The 19,305-nt window shown below is 35.2% G+C and overlaps 2 protein-coding genes and 1 long non-coding RNA gene across 4 annotated transcripts; 1 reads left to right on the forward strand and 2 right to left on the reverse strand.

Moving 5' to 3' along the window:
* Positions 1-289: 289 nt before the first annotated feature.
* LOC117211650 (methyl farnesoate epoxidase-like) lies at positions 290-3,433 on the reverse strand. The gene is made up of 8 exons (XM_033455776.1): positions 2,783-3,433; positions 2,345-2,596; positions 1,952-2,240; positions 1,585-1,823; positions 1,295-1,506; positions 1,086-1,172; positions 874-1,015; positions 290-535 (listed from the first exon to the last, which is right to left on the reverse strand). The coding sequence occupies exons 1-8, from the start codon at positions 2,868-2,870 to the stop codon at positions 330-332; spliced, it is 1,515 nt and encodes a 504-aa protein (XP_033311667.1). The 5' UTR covers positions 2,871-3,433; the 3' UTR covers positions 290-329.
* A 724-nt stretch (positions 3,434-4,157) lies between these two features.
* Positions 4,158-10,330, reverse strand: LOC117211649. Of its 2 annotated transcripts, XM_033455775.1 has the most exons (5): positions 10,259-10,330; positions 9,249-9,343; positions 4,970-9,045; positions 4,587-4,828; positions 4,158-4,509 (listed from the first exon to the last, which is right to left on the reverse strand). In XM_033455775.1, the coding sequence occupies exons 1-3, from the start codon at positions 10,280-10,282 to the stop codon at positions 7,494-7,496; spliced, it is 1,671 nt and encodes a 556-aa protein (XP_033311666.1). In that variant the 5' UTR covers positions 10,283-10,330; the 3' UTR covers positions 4,158-4,509; positions 4,587-4,828; positions 4,970-7,493. The 2 variants fall into 2 exon arrangements, with proteins under 2 accessions (XP_033311666.1, XP_033311665.1); XM_033455774.1 differs by having other exon boundaries at positions 4,587-9,045.
* LOC117211663 lies at positions 9,844-10,634 on the forward strand. The gene is made up of 3 exons (XR_004488292.1): positions 9,844-9,994; positions 10,092-10,346; positions 10,408-10,634. It is a non-coding gene; the product is annotated as an uncharacterized LOC117211663 (long non-coding RNA).
* Positions 10,635-19,305: the final 8,671 nt, after the last annotated feature.

The raw sequence follows: 19,305 nt of genomic DNA on the forward strand, positions 1-19,305 counted from the left end.
TTCTTCTCAAAATTTTTTTATTATATATTTGAAGTAATTAGGAAATCATACACTCGGAGATATTACTTAATAAATAGAATAAAAACATTTCTCTATTAAATAATATAAAGCACATTCCTCGATTCTGGTGTTTAATGAATTATATTGAATCGCCATCGTGTAAGCATATGGTATCCCAATTATTATGTACAGAATAGCAATTTATTCTTAGAAGACTACTCACAATCTTCAGTTATATAATTTCCAGCTTTCATATTTGTATTCAATAAAATTATTAAAACATATAGGACATATTACACTTAATATTTTAGTCTAATTATCTATAATATTTACATTGTAGCGCAGTTTATAACGTCAGATCTCGCCGTAAGCTTGAGGTAATAAGATTTCGGTGATATAGTGAAACCATCGTATCCATTTAGATCGGGTTTGCCGTGCTCTGGTGAAATTTCAATGTCGAAGTAATGTATAACGTAGGCGAAGAATAAGAATAAGGATGTCCGGGCTAGCATTTCACCCGGACAACGTCTTTTACCTAAAAGGCAGAACGACATCATTAATTCTGGAACATTTTACCTCAGAATATGCAAAGACTTCAAATATTTACATCTACAATATTATCCATTGAATTTCTATTTAAATGACGTCTATTTGGCAATAAGAACTACATAAACTTAAAAAATATGATTTTATCTGGTGAATTATTTCCGGATTAATGAGCTGTGTGTATATATGCGTGTGTATACATATATGAGATTCGAAAATGTTTCAAGTGAAAAGAAACGAATCAAATTTGTCAAGATGAATTTCCAGTTCTTACAGAATATTTTATACAAATTTTATAGTGAGAAAGATTTGTGTATGGAGACTGACCTAAACCGAATGGTATGCTAGCATTATTTTGACAGAATCGGCCATTTGCGTCGAGAAATCGCTGTGGTCGAAACTCTTCTGGATGGTCCCAATAAGTTGGATCATTTAGCACACTATGGAAATCCAGGAGAATTATAGTATTCTAAAATAGCATAATAAAGAATACATAGACTGATGTTTTTATTCGGGACATTTATATTTGTAATACTTGCTTTGGGTATACTATATCCGCTGAAAGTTACGTCCTTCATGGTCTTGTGAGGTACTCCAAGTGGCGCCAAGATCAAATATCTCTGTACCTATCGTAATAATGATCTGTTTATATAATTCAAAAGAAAAAAGTGCAATGGATCAGTAGTTACGATAATAAAAAGCGCGGAATCTTATGGTTATAGTATAATTAATTCCAACTATCAATTACTTCCGCAAGAAACGATTCCATCAAAGGTAGCGATGAATAATCTTCTAAAGTAGGCGATCTTAATCTACCTACGACGATATCTAGTTCTTCCTGGAGTATCTTAATCCATTCAGAGTGTAAAGATAAAAATAGGAAAGTGGTCGCTAAGGTATCTGTCGTAGTCTTTGAACCGGCTAAAAAGAGGTCCAGGCATAGGACCAATAAATTTTCCCCTTTTAAACAATTAAATTATTCTTTAGTAACAAATAGGTTATCATATTTTAATCGTATAAATAAAAGGAGATACTCACGATCAAAAATGGAATCACCTTGCTCAGTATTTTTTGAAGAAATCTCTAAAAGAAAAGCATCAATTAAATCCTGCGGTTGATTTCCAGACAGTCGTTTTTCGTGGATATTAATCTCCTCGTCTAAGAAATTCCAAAGCTTCTGAAGTATTCTCATTAAATCATTGTAACCAGATAATTCTGGTATCATGAAGCGTAGAAATGGCATTTGCGAAACAATGCCACCCATTGTGTCCATCAATCTATGAGAAGAAGCATATGAATATACTCGTGTAAGTATGCAAATTTATATTTACATTCGTATAACATACACCTTATGCACTCTTAACTACGATGTGATGATACTAAAAAAAAATTTGTTTCAAATTACCTGAAGGCATCGTGGACGGTCTCGAGAATTTCTACTAATTTCTCGTTTGCATAGTCAAATCTGTGTCCAGCGAACATAAACCAAAGAGAATTCAAAACTGCAATATCGAAAGCTGTATGCATTGGTACTGGACCTTTGACACTGGCACGAAGAAGGTAATTCACAAGATTATCAGCTTCGACAATCAGCTGTTGCTCCATAATTGCTTGACCTAGGCCAAAGGTTCTAAGGTGGCGCATCGTGAAACGACGACACTGAGACCACATTGGTCCTTCCGTGAATAAAATTCCTATCAAAATTTATTAATAAGAATATGTTAAATTTGAAGTGAATATTCTAAATATAACTAAAGTAATTTTATTGTGAATTAAAAAAAAGACTAACATTACCTACCCTTCCTTTTTCCAAACGCACGGACTCTGAAAAAGAATCCATCCGGTCTTCCATTGAATTCTTCCTGAAGAAGAACTTTTTTTACCAGATCGTACGTCGAAATCACAACGGCTTTCTGATTCCCTAATTTCAGGCCCAGAATCGGCCCGTAGGTTTTCCTCAGGTCTTGAAGAGCCAAATAAGTGTATTTGTGTTTCAGTTTCAATCGTCGAAACGTGAAGAAGCAACCGATCACTGGCAACCATTTTGGACCTATTCGAATATTGAATAAAATGCGAATATTAAAGAAACTGATGAAGTATATTAATTTATTAGACTAACTAAATAAGTTGAAGCAATTGTTATTACTCTCATAAAATTTGTCTTAGATTTTATAAAAAAGGTTAAAGTTAGGAATTAATATATTTGCTATTAATTACACATTGATTGTTCACCGACCAGGAGGAAAGTTGTGCGGTTTGATGCAATCATAAACGCCAAACATAAAAAGGAGTATAAGGAGAAGAGAGATGGTCACGTAGAGCATCTTGAAATGCACTGATACTTCAGCTCGGGACTTCAAATGCGGCTACTATACCAAGCATATATACGTATTGCAACAAAAACGATTCTAGTGGCACTCTGTGATATTATCGGCGTGACACCCATGGCCTCTGACAAAAATATCTTTTTGTCTGACACATCCTTTTCATGGTGCTCTTCTCACTCTGTGCTCCGTTTAAAAAAATGTTATCTGTTTCTTTTCTTCTTTTTTTAAGACTATGATACAACAAAAACTCAACGCGAGATAAATCGCTTAGTTGAACTTAACAATCATTGTCGTTTATGTAATATCGTAGAAGAAATTCTTCGGCGAAAGTCTCCACGCTTTCGATCATAAGAAAAGTACTGTGAATTGTTTATTTAAGAGGAGCAACGATTTCAAATTTGAAACGCTATTTTTGAAAAGATTGAAGAAGAATGAAAATTCTGTGAATTTGGTGGTTGTTAATGGTCTGTGGTTTCTACTTGTCTATTTATAAGCAGTTTACTTATGAAGAATGCTTGGAATACTGAATACACGAGGTTAAATTCCTCTTGAAATGAAAGAGAATAACCACAAATAAAAAAAATATTATTTCTCCTTTTACTTTTCAAATATGATTTCTGAAAAAAATGATGGATAATTAAAATAATAATTGTTCCATTAGCTTATATTCAGCTCACTAAGGTCAATGAAACATACTGAAATAACAAGAACCGACTACCTGTTTATTTTCATTATAGCTTACAAAAAAAGAGGCGCCATAGAAACTGTACTTTCGAAGTTGCTGCTGAATTATTTCCTGGTTAAATAAACTAATTGAAGTTAACCGATCCAACAGGTTTTACATTTCTGTCAGTTGCAATTTATGGTTACCTACTAATTATATCATATCCGCTGCATTTGTAATGTCGTGTTGTTGTTGACCTTCCGTAACATGAAGTGGCAGTAACACGAAACTTTCTGATACACCCACGATCTCGAATAATTCTGTTGGAAAGTTTTGGAAAGTAACTCTGACCTACAACTTTTTTCTAAATCAAAGATCAAAATTCGATCATTATAAATATTGTAATCAAAAATAGTGTTACATAAAATGATCAATGATGTTTCTCTTATATTTAATCATTTGATATATTACTACTCATAAAAATATATTATATTATAGGAATATATTCATTGCTTCACATGTGATTATTTAATATGGCGTTTAATTAGATTTTATGATCATGCAAGATGTTATATCGTAATTTTCTTTCTAGACAATCGTTTACACATTGATATACCTACACGTGTTTGAGTATGTATTTTAAAACAAACATAAGTCGACGTCGTGCGCTTGGACACGTATGTTTTATGAGCAATGTTTGCAGATACACGTCGATGAAGTAGTAGCAATAAACATTGTTTTTAACTTTTCCATAAATGTTTTCAATCTTCATTCATTCGCTTTCTTTTTTTTTTTTTTTGGAAAAAAAATAATATAATAAGTTTTATGTATTTACGAATGTAGACTTAATCTTTATATATAGAAATACTTTCCTTATTACCGCTTTCTAATAGAGTAAAATGTTGTACAGTTGCTAGGAAAAAATCACATACAGCCACTTTTGGTTTCGCCGCCATTAAATTCACGCCAATCCTAACCAATCGTAATTTATGTTAGAAATTACTCGAAGGCGGCGCTAATGGATCATTGTTTATGCGCGTGAAACTTACTTAATACGTCCTAATTCCTCATTGCTCTCGTAAACTCGTAAAATTGCTTACTATTGTGGTAATCGGTTGGTATTGAACTCGCAAGATTTCCATTTAACCATAAAATCACCTTCAGAAACGTAGAAAAGAATATATTCTTAAGGAAATAACCTTGGACACTTAATCGTTTCATCTGAAAGATATTCTAAATATGTATATATTGGCTTCTTCCGAAAGGTTCGTTTCGTTTTTATTATAAATTCCTAGCAAATAATATTATTGCTGTTAGTTGGATACTAAAGAAAATTAAGGGGAAACGTAAAAAAATTCATTAATAAAACAGGTTCATTTTTTCAGTAAAATAATATTAAATCTCATATATACATACCAAGATATATACATACCTCTATCTGTCTCATTCACCAAGTATAACATAGTCCCATTATTATGCATTTATCATAATCTTTACAAAACTTATTCCAAATATATAGGCCAGAGATGAAATACTCTATGAGAGCCTATAGAAGCTATTTAAAAGAATTCATTGCTAAAAAGGCCAACAGTTTTTTAAGAAAAGCTCGTGAAACTACAAACGGTGAAAAATCTAATTCTAGTTCAAATCTTTCCTAACTCTTAATCATTCCAAACCAAACAGCATTAAAAAGTTTCTTACATGTCAGTTGAAGTAAATAATACGAAATATTTTAGGTTCACAGAAATTCTTCGGTAAATGTTTCTAATCAAATATATTATTTCCTAACAAAATCTCACCTAGTTCGTCGAACCTATGAACGTCAAGGAGATGAAACGTTGTCACAAATTGTAACGAAACGAACGAGAGAAAGAGGTCCGGAGAAAAGTGGAAATCATTGGCTGAAGAGATCGATTAGAAAATATACGTGTACGACATTTCTCCAATTCTATTTTCTTCCCCGAGCGAAACACATTGGATGAAAAGTCTGACCCTGCGGTATAGTTGGATTAAAGCAAAAGTTTCTCTCGTCGTGCATTGAGGCCGATTCCACTGCGCAATGTACACATACATACAACCTATTAAGCCGAGTTTATACTTGATGAACAGATACGAACAAACATAAACGACATCAATGAATCAACGTGATAAGCATCAACAAACATGATTGCTTAGTAGATGACACACCAAGTGTGATTTAAATTGCAATGAAGCTTCCACTAGTCATAGGTTAGGTTAGACTCTGGACTTTATCAATTAACAAGGGAGTTCTAAAAAACCTGGAGTATACAGCTGCTTACGAAAGTATTTGAATATTTATAGAAACCTTCTTTTGTTATGCGAAACGATTCTGAAATTGATGAAAGTGATGAAACGCGACTATTATGATTATACTGATACATTTCAAACAAATCTGAAACTAATACATAGAAGTTGCAAGACATTCTGTCTTGCAGACACTTATATATTTCGTAGAGATCATAAAAGTGTTTAAACAGTGAATTATCTATTATATTAATAATCTTCAATGTCTAATGGGAGCATGTTTAACACCTATTACATGTATAAGATGGTTATTCATGTGTATGTACTAACTTTTTACTAAATATGTGTTTGCAATAAAAGACTTGTAACTTTTATATGCATTTTTAGATTGATTTCATATTTTATCAAATATAATCAGAATAGTCGGGTCTCGTATTGCCTATGAAATTTTAAATTGGTTAATAGGTACAATATATTAAATTGGCATAACATGTATACCTACATAAAAGTTTTCTATAATTGATGTTCAAATACTTTCATGAGACTTTTAGTTTTTTGAGACTGTAGCTTTTCCGTATTAAATACGAATTATATGTATACAAATACCTGATCTATGTTTGTTTATTGTAACGATATTGGATTACTTCTCAAAGTTGGCTTGAAGAACTGGTGGGCATAGCGATGTCTTGTTAAAGAAGGAAAATCCAATCAACCAATTAATGTGGAGCTACTGTAAAGGTTTGCGTTCATTCGTCAGGTGCAGACCCGGCTTTATAAAGCAGTTGGATAACTCAAAGAGAATACAGTATAGCGGCAGGAATTAATTTATGTCGCTGAGTGCATGTGAGCCGCACCACTCTCATATGTGTGGGTGCACGGATACTTTCTCTACGGTCGAGGTCTCCCATATACAACCCGACACGACTTCCTTCCATACAGATTCGAACTTTCTCCGGTTTTTCAGTAGCTGCGGCGGCTACAACCGCGTGGCCATGTTGCGTCATGTCGAGTGGATCCTCGGATGACGAAGCGAAATGCGATGGTGTTAATGAAATATGTATTAACAAACTGTACCGGTAATACCGGCGTATTAGTGTAGATTACGATTTGGATATAGAATATATGAAAAAGAAGCGAGAAGAAATACTATAAGAAAATATTGAAGTTATGTTTGTCGATGATTCGTGTAGCAAATATTTACTTAGTTCTTGCTTTTGCGGAATGTTCTAATCTTGAGTAGGTTCTGGAATTTATATATTACTTAGTTAACGTGGAGCAATGCCATGTGAAAATTTGTAATAATAGGAAGTTTTTCTTTATTAGGCTTTTCTTTCTTTGCTATGTAGACTTACTATAATTTTCTATAATCTTCATTCGTAATACCTCTAAAAAATATGTGTGATAATCAGGTGAAATAATAACAAAATTGTCTTAACAAAATATTAATCAACTTTATTTGTAACGGCATCGGTTAACAAAAGTAACAACAACATTGTATAAAAAGGGGGAGTAGAAAATATACATACATAAAGATAGAACGCGTTAGGGTCAGGGCCGTGTCAGTCGATTAATCCTTCGAAAACTTAACTCTCTACAACTTATTATACGACTAAGATAATATATACAGCGGCTTATGTTACAATACTCTTGAATAGGTTTTTATACAAGCTATAGATTTTTATACTGCTCGATCAGTGATTGGTAAACCCAAAGTTGGCTGTCTGACCGCTTTGATTTTTCGATGCTGGTGGTGGCACCAGGTCCTGACTGATCGATGGAGCTTCAGTCTTCGAAGATCTATCCCATCTAACCTTGTTCTCGTCGATTCGATGTTGCTGTTGCTGAGCCTGAGCGTTCTGCTTTGAAGCAGCATCAGAACTATAAGGAACTATCTGAGAACTTTGAGTCTCTGTATCTTTTCGGTCTTCCCAACCATGGTGATGGGGATGGTGGTCGTCTGCGGGGAACCATTCTGATATCCAAACTGGTTTCCAAATCTTCTTCCATGCTGGAACCCAAATTTCCTTCCAAGCTGGTACCCAAATCTGTTTCCAAGCTTCTTTCCAGGCTAATTTCTTATCAGGTATCCACTCAAGTTTCTTGTCAGTCTTCCAAATCTGTTTCCAAGCCTCTTTCCATTCCAGCTTCTTATCAGGCACCCAAATAAGTTTCTTAGATGGTTTCCAAATCTGCTTCCATTCTTCCTTCCAGATAAGCTTCTTGTCATCTACCCAAATTTGCTTTTTGGCCGGCTTCCAGATTTGCTTCCAGGCTTCCACCCACTCTAGCTTCTTGTCCGGTACCCAGATCTGTTTTTTCGCTGGTTTCCAATACTTTTTCCATAGTGGTTTCCATATCAGTTTCTTCTTCCACAGATCGTGACTAGTGTACTGCCATCCATGGTTATCGGTGCCGTGGAAGTGCTCACCAGGAATGCCGATTTTCACCCATTCAGGGATCCAGATTTTTTTCCAGGCTGGTACCTGAATCTCCTTCCACGCTGGTACTTGAATTTCCTTCCAAACCGGTTTCCAGATCTTCTTCCACGCGGGCACCTGAATTTCCTTCCAGGCTGGCACCTTTATAGGTTTCCAAACGGGTTTCCAAATCTTTTTCCAGGCTGGTACCTGAATGTCCTTCCACACTGGGACCTGTATCTCCTTCCACACGGGCTTCCAAATTTTTTTCCAAGCTGGCACCTGAATGTCTTTCCATACTGCCTTCTGTGTTGGTACCCACACGGGTTTCCAAATTTTCTTCCACGCGGGCTTCCAAATTTGTTTCTTTGCTGGTTTCCAGATTTTCTTCCATCCTGGCTTCCAAATCAGTTTCTTCTTCCAATAACCATGATCGTGGTGATGATGGTGATGATCGTCATGGTGTTCTTCGAGCGCTCCATTGCCTCCATCGCCACCACCTCCTCCAGAATGACCAAAACCACCACCAACGTCACCTCCACTGGAATGGCCAAAAGTACCGCCAATGTCACCTCCAGAATGACCAAAACCACCGCCGATGTCACCACCGCCAGAGTGACCAAAGCCACCTCCTCCAGAATGGCCGAAACCACCTCCTGTATCACCACCGTGAGCGCTAAGGTCTCCACCGTGACCACCTAGATCTCCACCGTGACCACTTAGATCTCCACCGTGACCACCTAGATCTCCACCGTAACCGGTAGCTAAACCGCCACCATGGCCTCCCAAATCATCACCCCATCTCTTCTGTGCCGCTGTGCCATATCTATGTTCAAAAGTTATTTAAAAAACTATAATAATTTACTAGTAAAGTTGCTATAGTATTACTATGACATTTACTATAGTATTTGAATTGTTTAAAAGAAAAATATTTTAATCCTGAAAGATCATAGAAATAGTATATAGTAAGAATGATTTTAATGAAGTTCTATTTATGTTTTTAGTAAAAATAATAAAATGTACACTTACGGAATTTGTTGCTGAGACTTCTGTTCCTGCAGTTGATTCTGATCCACTGCCTTGCTCGCCACAAGTGCGGCTTGCAGTAGCACTACTAGTGCAGCCTGTGAACAACGTAATTGCAGCTATTACAGAATTTCTCTATAAGTAACATGCTAGCAAATGACACTATTTAACGCCGTCTGCCTTAACTATTTTTGAGTTCCAGATATAATTACGTTTAAATCTTGATAAGAAAACTGAAACATGCAATACAAGACACGGAGAAATTTTGATTTTTTTATGGTAATATTCTAGTCATGACTTTTAACCGCTGTTCGTTTATGGTACATCACTTTCGAAACTCGTTGCCAATCGATAATCAAGTAACACGTTTGTAGACAAATAGTGACTGTCGCCCTACAGTTCCGGTTCTGTCCATCGTTGTTCTCGAATTGTTAAACATGGTTGAGGAGAAATACTATGAGCATCGAAGAAAACAGGATCGTTTAAAATTGTAATAAATAACAGAAATATCTAGTTCAATGTTTCTGCAATATTAAATATTTTAAAACTTAAATTATATTATCAGATATTATTTTCTAGATTTATGATTATTCATGAAAGGTATGCACATTTTACCTATATTTTATTATATTATGTCTGGACAACAAAATGATTAAAAACGATCTACATAGTACCATATAAATTAACCATAGATTCTATTTTTCAGATAAATAACCTGGAGCGTCTAACGTTGGCCCAATCGTTAAATGGTAATCAACATTACTTTACCAGAAACTTCAAGTACGATGATCTTAATAGTCAAGTCGATCACCATTCTTCAATCATGACACTCGCTACTTACTCCAGATATGACGAATCTCAAAGACATCACCGATTATTTCGCTTGCACCCTTGCTACGATGAAATCGTTCGAGAACATCCACCTTACTCAGATGCGATAGTTAAAAGAATCACGATTTGTGGATAAGGTCGAGAAACTTAATCGAAACAAATGTTTTAAAAGAAAAACTAACCACGCATCCCGGGCGAATCCTCATATTTTTCGCAATGCCGCCCGTCGGGCTCGGGCCGCGTACTCTTGTTCCCTAAGTGCAGGAAAACGTAAGTTACTTCGTCCAATCAGCGGAACGCCGTTGTTATATAGGCGCGTATTCTCCCCCAGTGCTATCGTCGGAAGGTGACTCGTGGACGTGGTGCGCCTGGGCCAGGTGCTGAAGGTGGTGGTAAAATCGTCCTGGTGGAGGAGGCAGTCCACATAGTCAGAGGAAATCGAGACACGATGGTGGTGGGCTCCGAGGGGACGACGTTACGGAAAGCCCGTAACTTGACTACCTAGCGATGGAACCGATTTTATTCTTTTCTGTTGGCTGACCACAGTTTGTTACATGAAGGTACTATCATGTTCTTGTAAGGTTTTCCTTTTTTGTGGATCTATATTTACAATATTTCAAATTTCAATGCTATTTCCTTTCTTAAACTAAGTAGTCGTTTTTGGAGATAATCAGGGCAGTATAATAGAAAACGTAATTTATATATTATATTATGTATTTATAATTTAATATAATTTAATTTAATTAAATATATTTCATTTAATATAAAGATACTGGCTATATTATTTAGGAAAATTAATATGACAGAAAATGTCGTTATACATGTTACACAACATTTTTAGCCTAAGTATAATATTACTAGAATATTGATACTATACTGTACATGATATGTATTTTACTCATATAACTATTCACAGAATTCAAAAGGAATCTCCACAATTGATTTCACTACAAAATCTGTTCTACCTATCCTCTGCTCCTCATAATTGATATTGTATATTCTATAATTAGTATCCTATTCCATATTTCATAGTAACGCTAACAAAAAACATCCATAAAATAATTTGTATAGCTCAGAAGGGACTTAATCCCATCGCTACGTTCGCTCTCCTTCTTCCTTGCCGGAGTCCACCTCCCACGAGCAGACTGGCGATCTTACTTTATACTATACCACGATGGGCTATCGTTCCGGAGAAAGTGATCGGGAACGCGATCCGGTCGGGCGAGCCTGACGATTTCGTTCTCTTGGTATTTACGCGGCTCTGTCCAGCGAAGGCGAAGTTCACGGGTAAGCAAGGTTATGTAGCAAGGTTATACCTGGTGTTCCAGATTACCTGAGAAGGGAAAAGTGGTGGCAAAAAGAGATCGATCGGCGCCACTTCGTATTTCATGTAAATTTTTTCCCTTTGTATGATCGGACCGATTTCGGGACATCCAACCGTTTCACATCCACTGCTGGTTTCTCTTCTGAAAGGCCCCACGGCTGGACCAGCATCGTTTTTCCTTTCACATATCCTGTCATCGTTGATAAGCGCCGGAAGGCGTACGATCGACGTCACATCAAATTTTGCCACTTGATTCAGTGATTGAGGAGCATACATTAAAGTAAGAAAAAGTTTCTCCACCTGTAAAAGACTAAAAGGAATTGGATTTTTAAGAGCTGAAGAAAAAGGTGTTGCGAATAATAGAAATATAGAAATAGAAATTTGTATCATAAATTATAGAATCTCTACTTATATTCCTTAATCCGTAATTTCTTTTAATAAGGAAAAGTACGTATTCATAAAAGTGTCGTATAGAAAATCGCGGAACTAATTGTTGCTGCTAGGCACAATCATGGTTTCGCCTTTACATCGAGTGAAAATAAATTTCCTGATGCGTCCTTATTCATTAATGATTTCTAATGCGTTCTGTTTCATTAATTACGCACACGGTTTGGGTAGATCAACTTCCAAATGAGATTCCGTTTACGCAATTTTACTACCCGTTCAGTTATTCAACAGTCACGAGACAAACAGAAATATAGTGATTACTTATTTAATCTAATATCTCGTCTCAAGATCATTGATTGAAATATGTCCAAGATATACAATTTTATGTACAACACAATTTTGCTCCTTGGAAGAGGGACTCACATTCCTATATGTTACATACTTTCGCAAGATTTAATTGTCTGAAACGAAACAACGGACACGGATTATGGTGGCGTTGCGTTTTATTTGAAAAGCTCATAATCACAGACGCCTGCATCAGTGAAAGTTCACGCTAAAGTGGGAAAAAATATTACAATGCAAAAGATACGACTCCTGTTACCTCTTTGAGATCTTAACCATTAGTAATCACGAAATATATGTCAACATTCCAAATTTAATGGAATATATGTAATTTAAAAGAATAATGGCACAAATGAGGCTGTCAGAGAAACAATAGTGGACGATGAAGTTAGGAAACGAAATAAGTTATGAGAAAGCATACTCAATAAAAATGATATAAAAATATTTCTTTCACTTTAATGATAATTTCTTTTACTTTGGTTCCATTTTCAGCTGACGCACTTTGATCATCACTTTGATGCAAAATCTGAAATATGGTAAGAATAAGTAAATGATAATAAATAATAAGAAATGTCATAAAGTAGATATCTCTAATTAGACAATGAAGTCTTTATTTTACTTAACCTAGGTATTAGTGACTTGAAGTGGATATCGATTCCATCCAACGTATTCCAAAGTTATTTCGCGTGTTAATATGTTGTACTACACCACTGGGTTTGCGAGCCAAGCTGGAAGTGATAACTGTCTAATTTCGCGCGAAATACGCAACGACAGGTACACGTATTCGCAGGATGAAAGTGAATTCTTTATTCTACGAAGCCAAACACTTGAAAGCAAACGAAACTGCTAGGATATGTTCCAACTATTCCGGTTCGTAAATCATTTGGTCGCGCGGTTGCTCCAGATTTTCAAACCTGTACGCGAGAACAATCCAGACCGACGTTTCACCATTCCTCCGCGTCTGCGATATTAGTTTCCGCTTGATACTAACATTTTCTTTTGACCCTGAGAAAAAGGCCCAACCTGAAACGTTCAAAGCTAACAGCCGTCATTCTTAGAATTTCTTATTAAGTTCTAACTTTCAGTTCTTCATATGTTTATCATTGCGTGTCACAACTTAAGAGCCCGGCGCGGAATAAATACTCATTGGCTGTTATCTGGTAAAGTTTCGCTAATTAATTTCCTATTTTTTAGAAGGAGAGTTAGCAATGGCAAATATTGATGTATGCACATATATATCATAGTAAGGATATATAGGACTGTGAAACGGAGAAGAAGATATGAAATCTGTCATCCATCATTTGGCGCGTGGGTGGAAGTAAAAAAAGGACGTTTGAGACGTTTCCTAAGGCGCGACGGTAAATAGAGGATCGAAATATTTTAGAAATTTGTATTTGCACTCCAGATGGTCGACTTATGGGCAAATACCTACGGCTTGCTTTCTAAACGTCTCGTCCCTCGAGGTAGTCTCGCTCCTCGAAATGTCTCTTCTTCGATATTTGGGTTACGTGCTCCGGTAAAAAGGTTTACGAAAAACAAACGATTGCTTCACGTTCCCGGAAACGGTGTCTTAGTTTAGTTCTTATCAGAAGTAGAACTAGGTCTTCCTCTTATTTTCTTCTTTGAGAGTTAGAAAGAAAAGTTTTATTCACGAAAGATAAAAGAATTGGTACCATATGATTAACAGATTAATCTGCAATTAAGAATAATATTAATATTTACGTTACTTATTTTCAGTATGGAGAAGTGATATAAACTTTATGAAAGAAAAAAGATGTAAATACCCGTCTTCTTCTTTTAAAACTCACATTGTTAGAAAATTGCTCTTTATGATAAGGAGCAATGTAAGTATTTATGATATTCGTTTCATTTAGGACAGAATACGTTTTGCATTGCGTGATACTTTATCCTATTTTGTCTGTGCAACAGTTTACTCGAAAAGATGTTCCCGCCACTTTCGTTGAAGTAATGGATAATAGATTTAAATCTTTACACAAATTTCTTCGCTGGTGATTTCTTCATGTTATTTACTGCATCTCTATATCAAATAGTTGGCAATAATCGAGGAAACGAGCAAGCAGATATACAAGATAAATGTTTATCCTTCCTATTTTATGCACGATATCTTTCGAGCTTATAGTCTCTTCTGATTCCACAATGTATTTGCTTTCTATTAGCGGTGGAAAAGGACATATGAATTCTCTTAAAAAATAAAAATTATAGTGAATTTCATTACTAATTATTCAAAGAATTCTTAAAAATGTTTAGTTTTTAAGAAAGTGAAGAAAATAGAACTTCTAAAGAAATAATTCGTCTCTAAAAAGCAGAGATATAAAAGTTGCTCTATCAGAATGTTACTCTACCTACAAGAACACGTGTAGTCGTCTAAGAACACGTTCTAATATTTCGTACACCATCCTAACTTTTTTCTGTCGGTAAAATTAAATGATTACAGTATCGTTAGTCTTCAAGATATAATTATGTCTCTTTACTTCGAAAATCTTTCATTTGTCTTTGATTTTTTGTCCATGTAATTTCTCGGGAGTGAAAGGTGTCCGTGGTGATTTCATACTACATGGTCATATACACGTACGCTCGTTTACGCACGTTCGCATGTCCATATAAACAAACATTATCGCGTTACCTAATCCTTGTTACCCGCCATCCATTAACAATTAATGCTTCGCCATGATTTTCACCAATTAAAGTGTCCACGCGAATAATATAGGGAATTAGAAAATACAAAACTGTACAGTACATAATTGCACATTACATAATATGAAAAAATATATAAAATATATAAATATATGAACATATATAAAATACAGTGCTTTTTATAATATTCGATAGGTAAAACAACTTTCCATTTTGCTATTTTTTCTACTTTTGTGATTACTATACTCTCTAAAATATGAATTTACGTAAAAACCCGCAGTCTATTTGTAACGATATTTTGCGATCTTGAGCTAGCAGTAAACAAAGAAATTTATGTTTAACTCAAAAGTTCTATCACGTTTTAAGTTCCAAATCTCATGTAGTGCTCAATATGATCTTTGACAGGTCTCGTGTCACGTGTATTGTCTTTAGTACATACTGAACTTTCCATTCATGTTTCTGACATTTTCAACGCTTGTCAGATAAGTATAATAGTAGCGTGCACTATCGGTGGCATACGTGATTTGAAAGAAAAATTGTGCGTGAAGACACGAGAATGTGTTAGAAAGCAACTCAATGTGGAGTATCCCTGTTAAGATTTTATTTCAATCAGAACTAATATTATTTAATTATTTGCGAAAATTTATTTCTCATTGCATGGAAAACTTTAGAATCATTTTGTAGGGTTTTATCGGTTGATGAACTTCATAGTATTTTTTTTCACCGAACGTTCAACAAGTGTTACTTAACTAAAACTGTGTTTGATATTCAATTAGGACGTTTGGTATATGCTGTCGTTCGTTATATAGTTCGGTTAATGTTAGATCCTTTGAATATCTGCCAGTTCCGGCGTGTGGAAGTTTAGTGAAAGTAACAAATACCGCCGGGCAATTGATGTAACAGCCTTACTCTGGTCTTCTATCAATCTCGTCATTCCATTACGAATCGTAATGCCTTCTAGGAATACGATGGGTCGCCCCTGTTAATAAGTGGGTAAGTCAGTGAAAGGTGTTCCATCATTCGTAGTCCATATCCTGGAATTAAGATACATACTTAAGAAAATTATGAAAGGAAGTATTTAAAATTTACAGCGTCGCAACTTCTCATTGATTGATTACAAAGGGCCCTTAAGCTTGATATGTATTTTTCCGCTACTTTTGTGTATTAATATATGGTATGAATGTTGCTAGTACTACATCTGAATTTCCAAAGTATCTCAGTTCCCGACGTATCAATTTTTATGTATCTGGTACGAAAAATACTTGAGTTTACGTATATCTGAATCCAAGAATACTTGAATCAACATCGATAATCCCGAGTACATAATTTTTGTAATGTCTGAAGTCCGAGGTAACTGAAGTAGGTACTTGAGCTTTCAAATACATCTAAATCTAAGCGTGCCTGAATTTTCAATATACAAGTTCTCATGTATGTATTCTCTTCTGAATCTTCGATTAGTTGAATTCTGAAATAAGTACTTGAGTTGCTATCGTGTAGTTAGCACTTGTAGACAATAAACGTCTAATACAAGCATCTGTTCTACTCATTAGAAAGCGTTAGGCATTGTCACATCCTTGTTTGAAAGTGAATTGCATGGATTTTCTTCGGGCCACGGGTTACGTATTCATCCTCTTCGATTTCCTGGCACGCAGTTGCGTACACTTCGATAGATATCTTTATCCTCGTGCAGCGTAAATTAGAAACCGGATGTTCCACTCTCTACAGAAATCCAGCGACATTTTAGGAAACTAGCGTTGAAGATTTTTCTCTTGTCTGGTGAGATCCTGAATGACATCGGAAAACGAGGATGAACAAAGGAGCGTTGGAAGGTGTAAAACGTAATTGTCAGAACTGTCAGACAGTGGAGAGTGTCAGAATGCGCTAATCGTCGAGATTAACTTTCACATATTGTAACAGCTATATGAACGTTGGAATGTTCTCAGAGAGCAGGAAGAGTTATTAAGATCACGGCCGGTTACCCAAGCACGCTTGAATAAGCTTTGATTCCATGGAATTTTCTCCTGTCATTAACCTTCACGAGTAGTATTAAAATATTTTGTACTTAACGTTCGACTAAATCGCTCATGTATCTTCATACATTAAGAGCGCAAGTGAAATGAAAAAAATGCCAAATAATGTGCTATATGTTGAACGCGTCGAAGTTAAGTAACAAGGATTTCACTTCATGGCTCGAGATTCAAGGTAAAGTTTACTGCATCTTTTTTCTTTTTTCTTCCGTGTATTTTTAAGTTTTTCGTGTTAATATCGTTAATCACGAAGAACCTGAAATTGTCCGGAGGATAGTTTTATAGGAGACATTGACCAGTGACAGATATAAATCTTCCCGTTCACGATTAGCGAATTTCTATGTTGCTCCTTGACATTTCATGCGGTGGAAGTAAAGCTATGTGGAAGAATAAGAGGCATTGGCGCAGTCATTAAACTCTTGAATAATACCTGCTTTCCAATCTACCATTATTTTACTTCGTGATACCAAAATGTGACTGTAAATGATTGTAATCAATACACGCCTTACTATGTAGAAAATAATATATTACGAAAATTGTATATATTTCATGACTTACTATATCAGAAATAAAGAAGAACACATGAGTAAACATGTAGGAAAGAAACATCAAATATTATATTCCATTTTATTGCAGAGTAAAAATAGAAAATTCTACGAATATTCGACGCCACTGAAAATAGAAACAGCTGAGTAAGAAGGAAATGTGTCCCATGTATCCTGCAGGTCACCAAGTTCAGATAGTTATCCCTTTCTCATGTGACTCGGCCTCTTCTTTCCTGCTTCTCAGCCGAACAGGCAATTTCCACGATGGGAAAGTCACAATGGTGGTACATCCTTTTAGCATGAAACAGGCAAGGAAAAAAAGCAACGCGTGCCTGCCTTCGGTTTTCGACTTGTAAACGAGTGAGTGCATGCTTCCGCTATAACGAATGAGTAGAGAGCTGAAGATGCATCTGAAGACGGTGCAGGCTGTGCTGGGTTGAAAGTGAAACTTACGTCTCAACGCGGCAATGTGATCGAACCAATTAACAATCGCCTGGAGTCATGAGCTTTCGATCTGGTGTACGCATGGATGCATCCGACACCTTAAGAAATTAATGGCACTTTCGTACAATACAAATGGATCGAATTATCCATAGAAAGTATTGGAAAATATCTCATAAATATTTGGAAAATATTAAAAAAGTATTGGGAAATATTTGTTAGATATTTCAATCACATATAAGAACAATTTATTTTTTGATAATTGTTTAGCTTTGGCGGCTTTTTTCACCACTAAAAAAATATATTAGGTATTTAATTAATCTCATATATTAAATTAAATAATATAAACATTGATGTAGAACTAAATAATTGAGCCTTCATTTAATCTGGAAAGAATAAAAAATAGAATAGAACTTTTCAAGTTTGAGGCAATATTCAATATGTTTCATACAGGTTCTTTTTGTTATTTATAGTTATTGGATTTCATCGTTCCGATAGCATTGAACAAAATCTCCTTAAACTAGAACCAACTTACAACTTGCATGAATAATAAGTAATGTTTAAAAAAATGTGTTCGAGGAAGAAATGAAGATCGCTTTCTCTGAAAGGAACTTATTAATAATGCATAACAGCGCATGATTTGTATGCAAGCAGATGTAAACTTTTTCCCATATTTACGTAGATTGTAAATCCACCAGATTGCTTATATAATCACGTATAACTCCGACGGAGATATTATCCGGATATCTTCCGGAATTTCTACGAATATTCTTGTAACTTTTTTATAACGTCTGGCTTCAGTCATGTTTCGAGTTGTCAGAGTCAAACTTCCGGGATATTCACGTATACGGGTAGAGAGCTGCGGTTGCATCGTATAGACCCACAGTGTCTCGATGCGTTCGAGACGATTTCAGTTCGAAAGTTAAATTCAACTCCTGTAATCAATGATGTGCCCTGAGCAGGTGAAATCTGGATGTTTAATTGGGTGTTCAGTTGAATGTCACAGAACGGTTCTGATCTAGAAATTCTGTTTGATCGTCGAAATTAAATTATATGTGGTTTACATTACGTTGATGTACTATGTTAATAGAAAAACAAACAAAAAAACCTTTTTAAAGGATTTATTAGCATTAGAATAAGAAAATAATAAATTGTACTGTTGGGCTGTCATTATTTTCTATTAAATAATGAAACGTTCGAACAAATATTGCTCTTGGTAAAGTGATTGAGAAAGGTAGAACAGATGAAGAAAAAAAGGAGATTAGAAAAGTACTAGAAGAAAGAATAAAAATAGTTATAGAAATAGAAACGGAAAATAAGATATACGAATGGAAACATGCAATATTAGTAAAGTAGTTTATACATAGTAAATGAAGATAGAGCATGCATAAGTAGGAAAGATAAATGCAGAATATGTGTGGGATAATGTTTAGTTTATAAATTTAGCAAACCAAAGTCCATTTTAAATAAAGTTTGAATTATATAGTAGACTATACATATATATACTG

The sequence above is a fragment of the Bombus bifarius genome, unplaced genomic scaffold (genome assembly GCF_011952205.1).
Source record: "Bombus bifarius isolate JDL3187 unplaced genomic scaffold, Bbif_JDL3187 scf7180000008240, whole genome shotgun sequence".
Classification (NCBI taxonomy): Eukaryota; Metazoa; Arthropoda; class Insecta; order Hymenoptera; family Apidae; genus Bombus; species Bombus bifarius.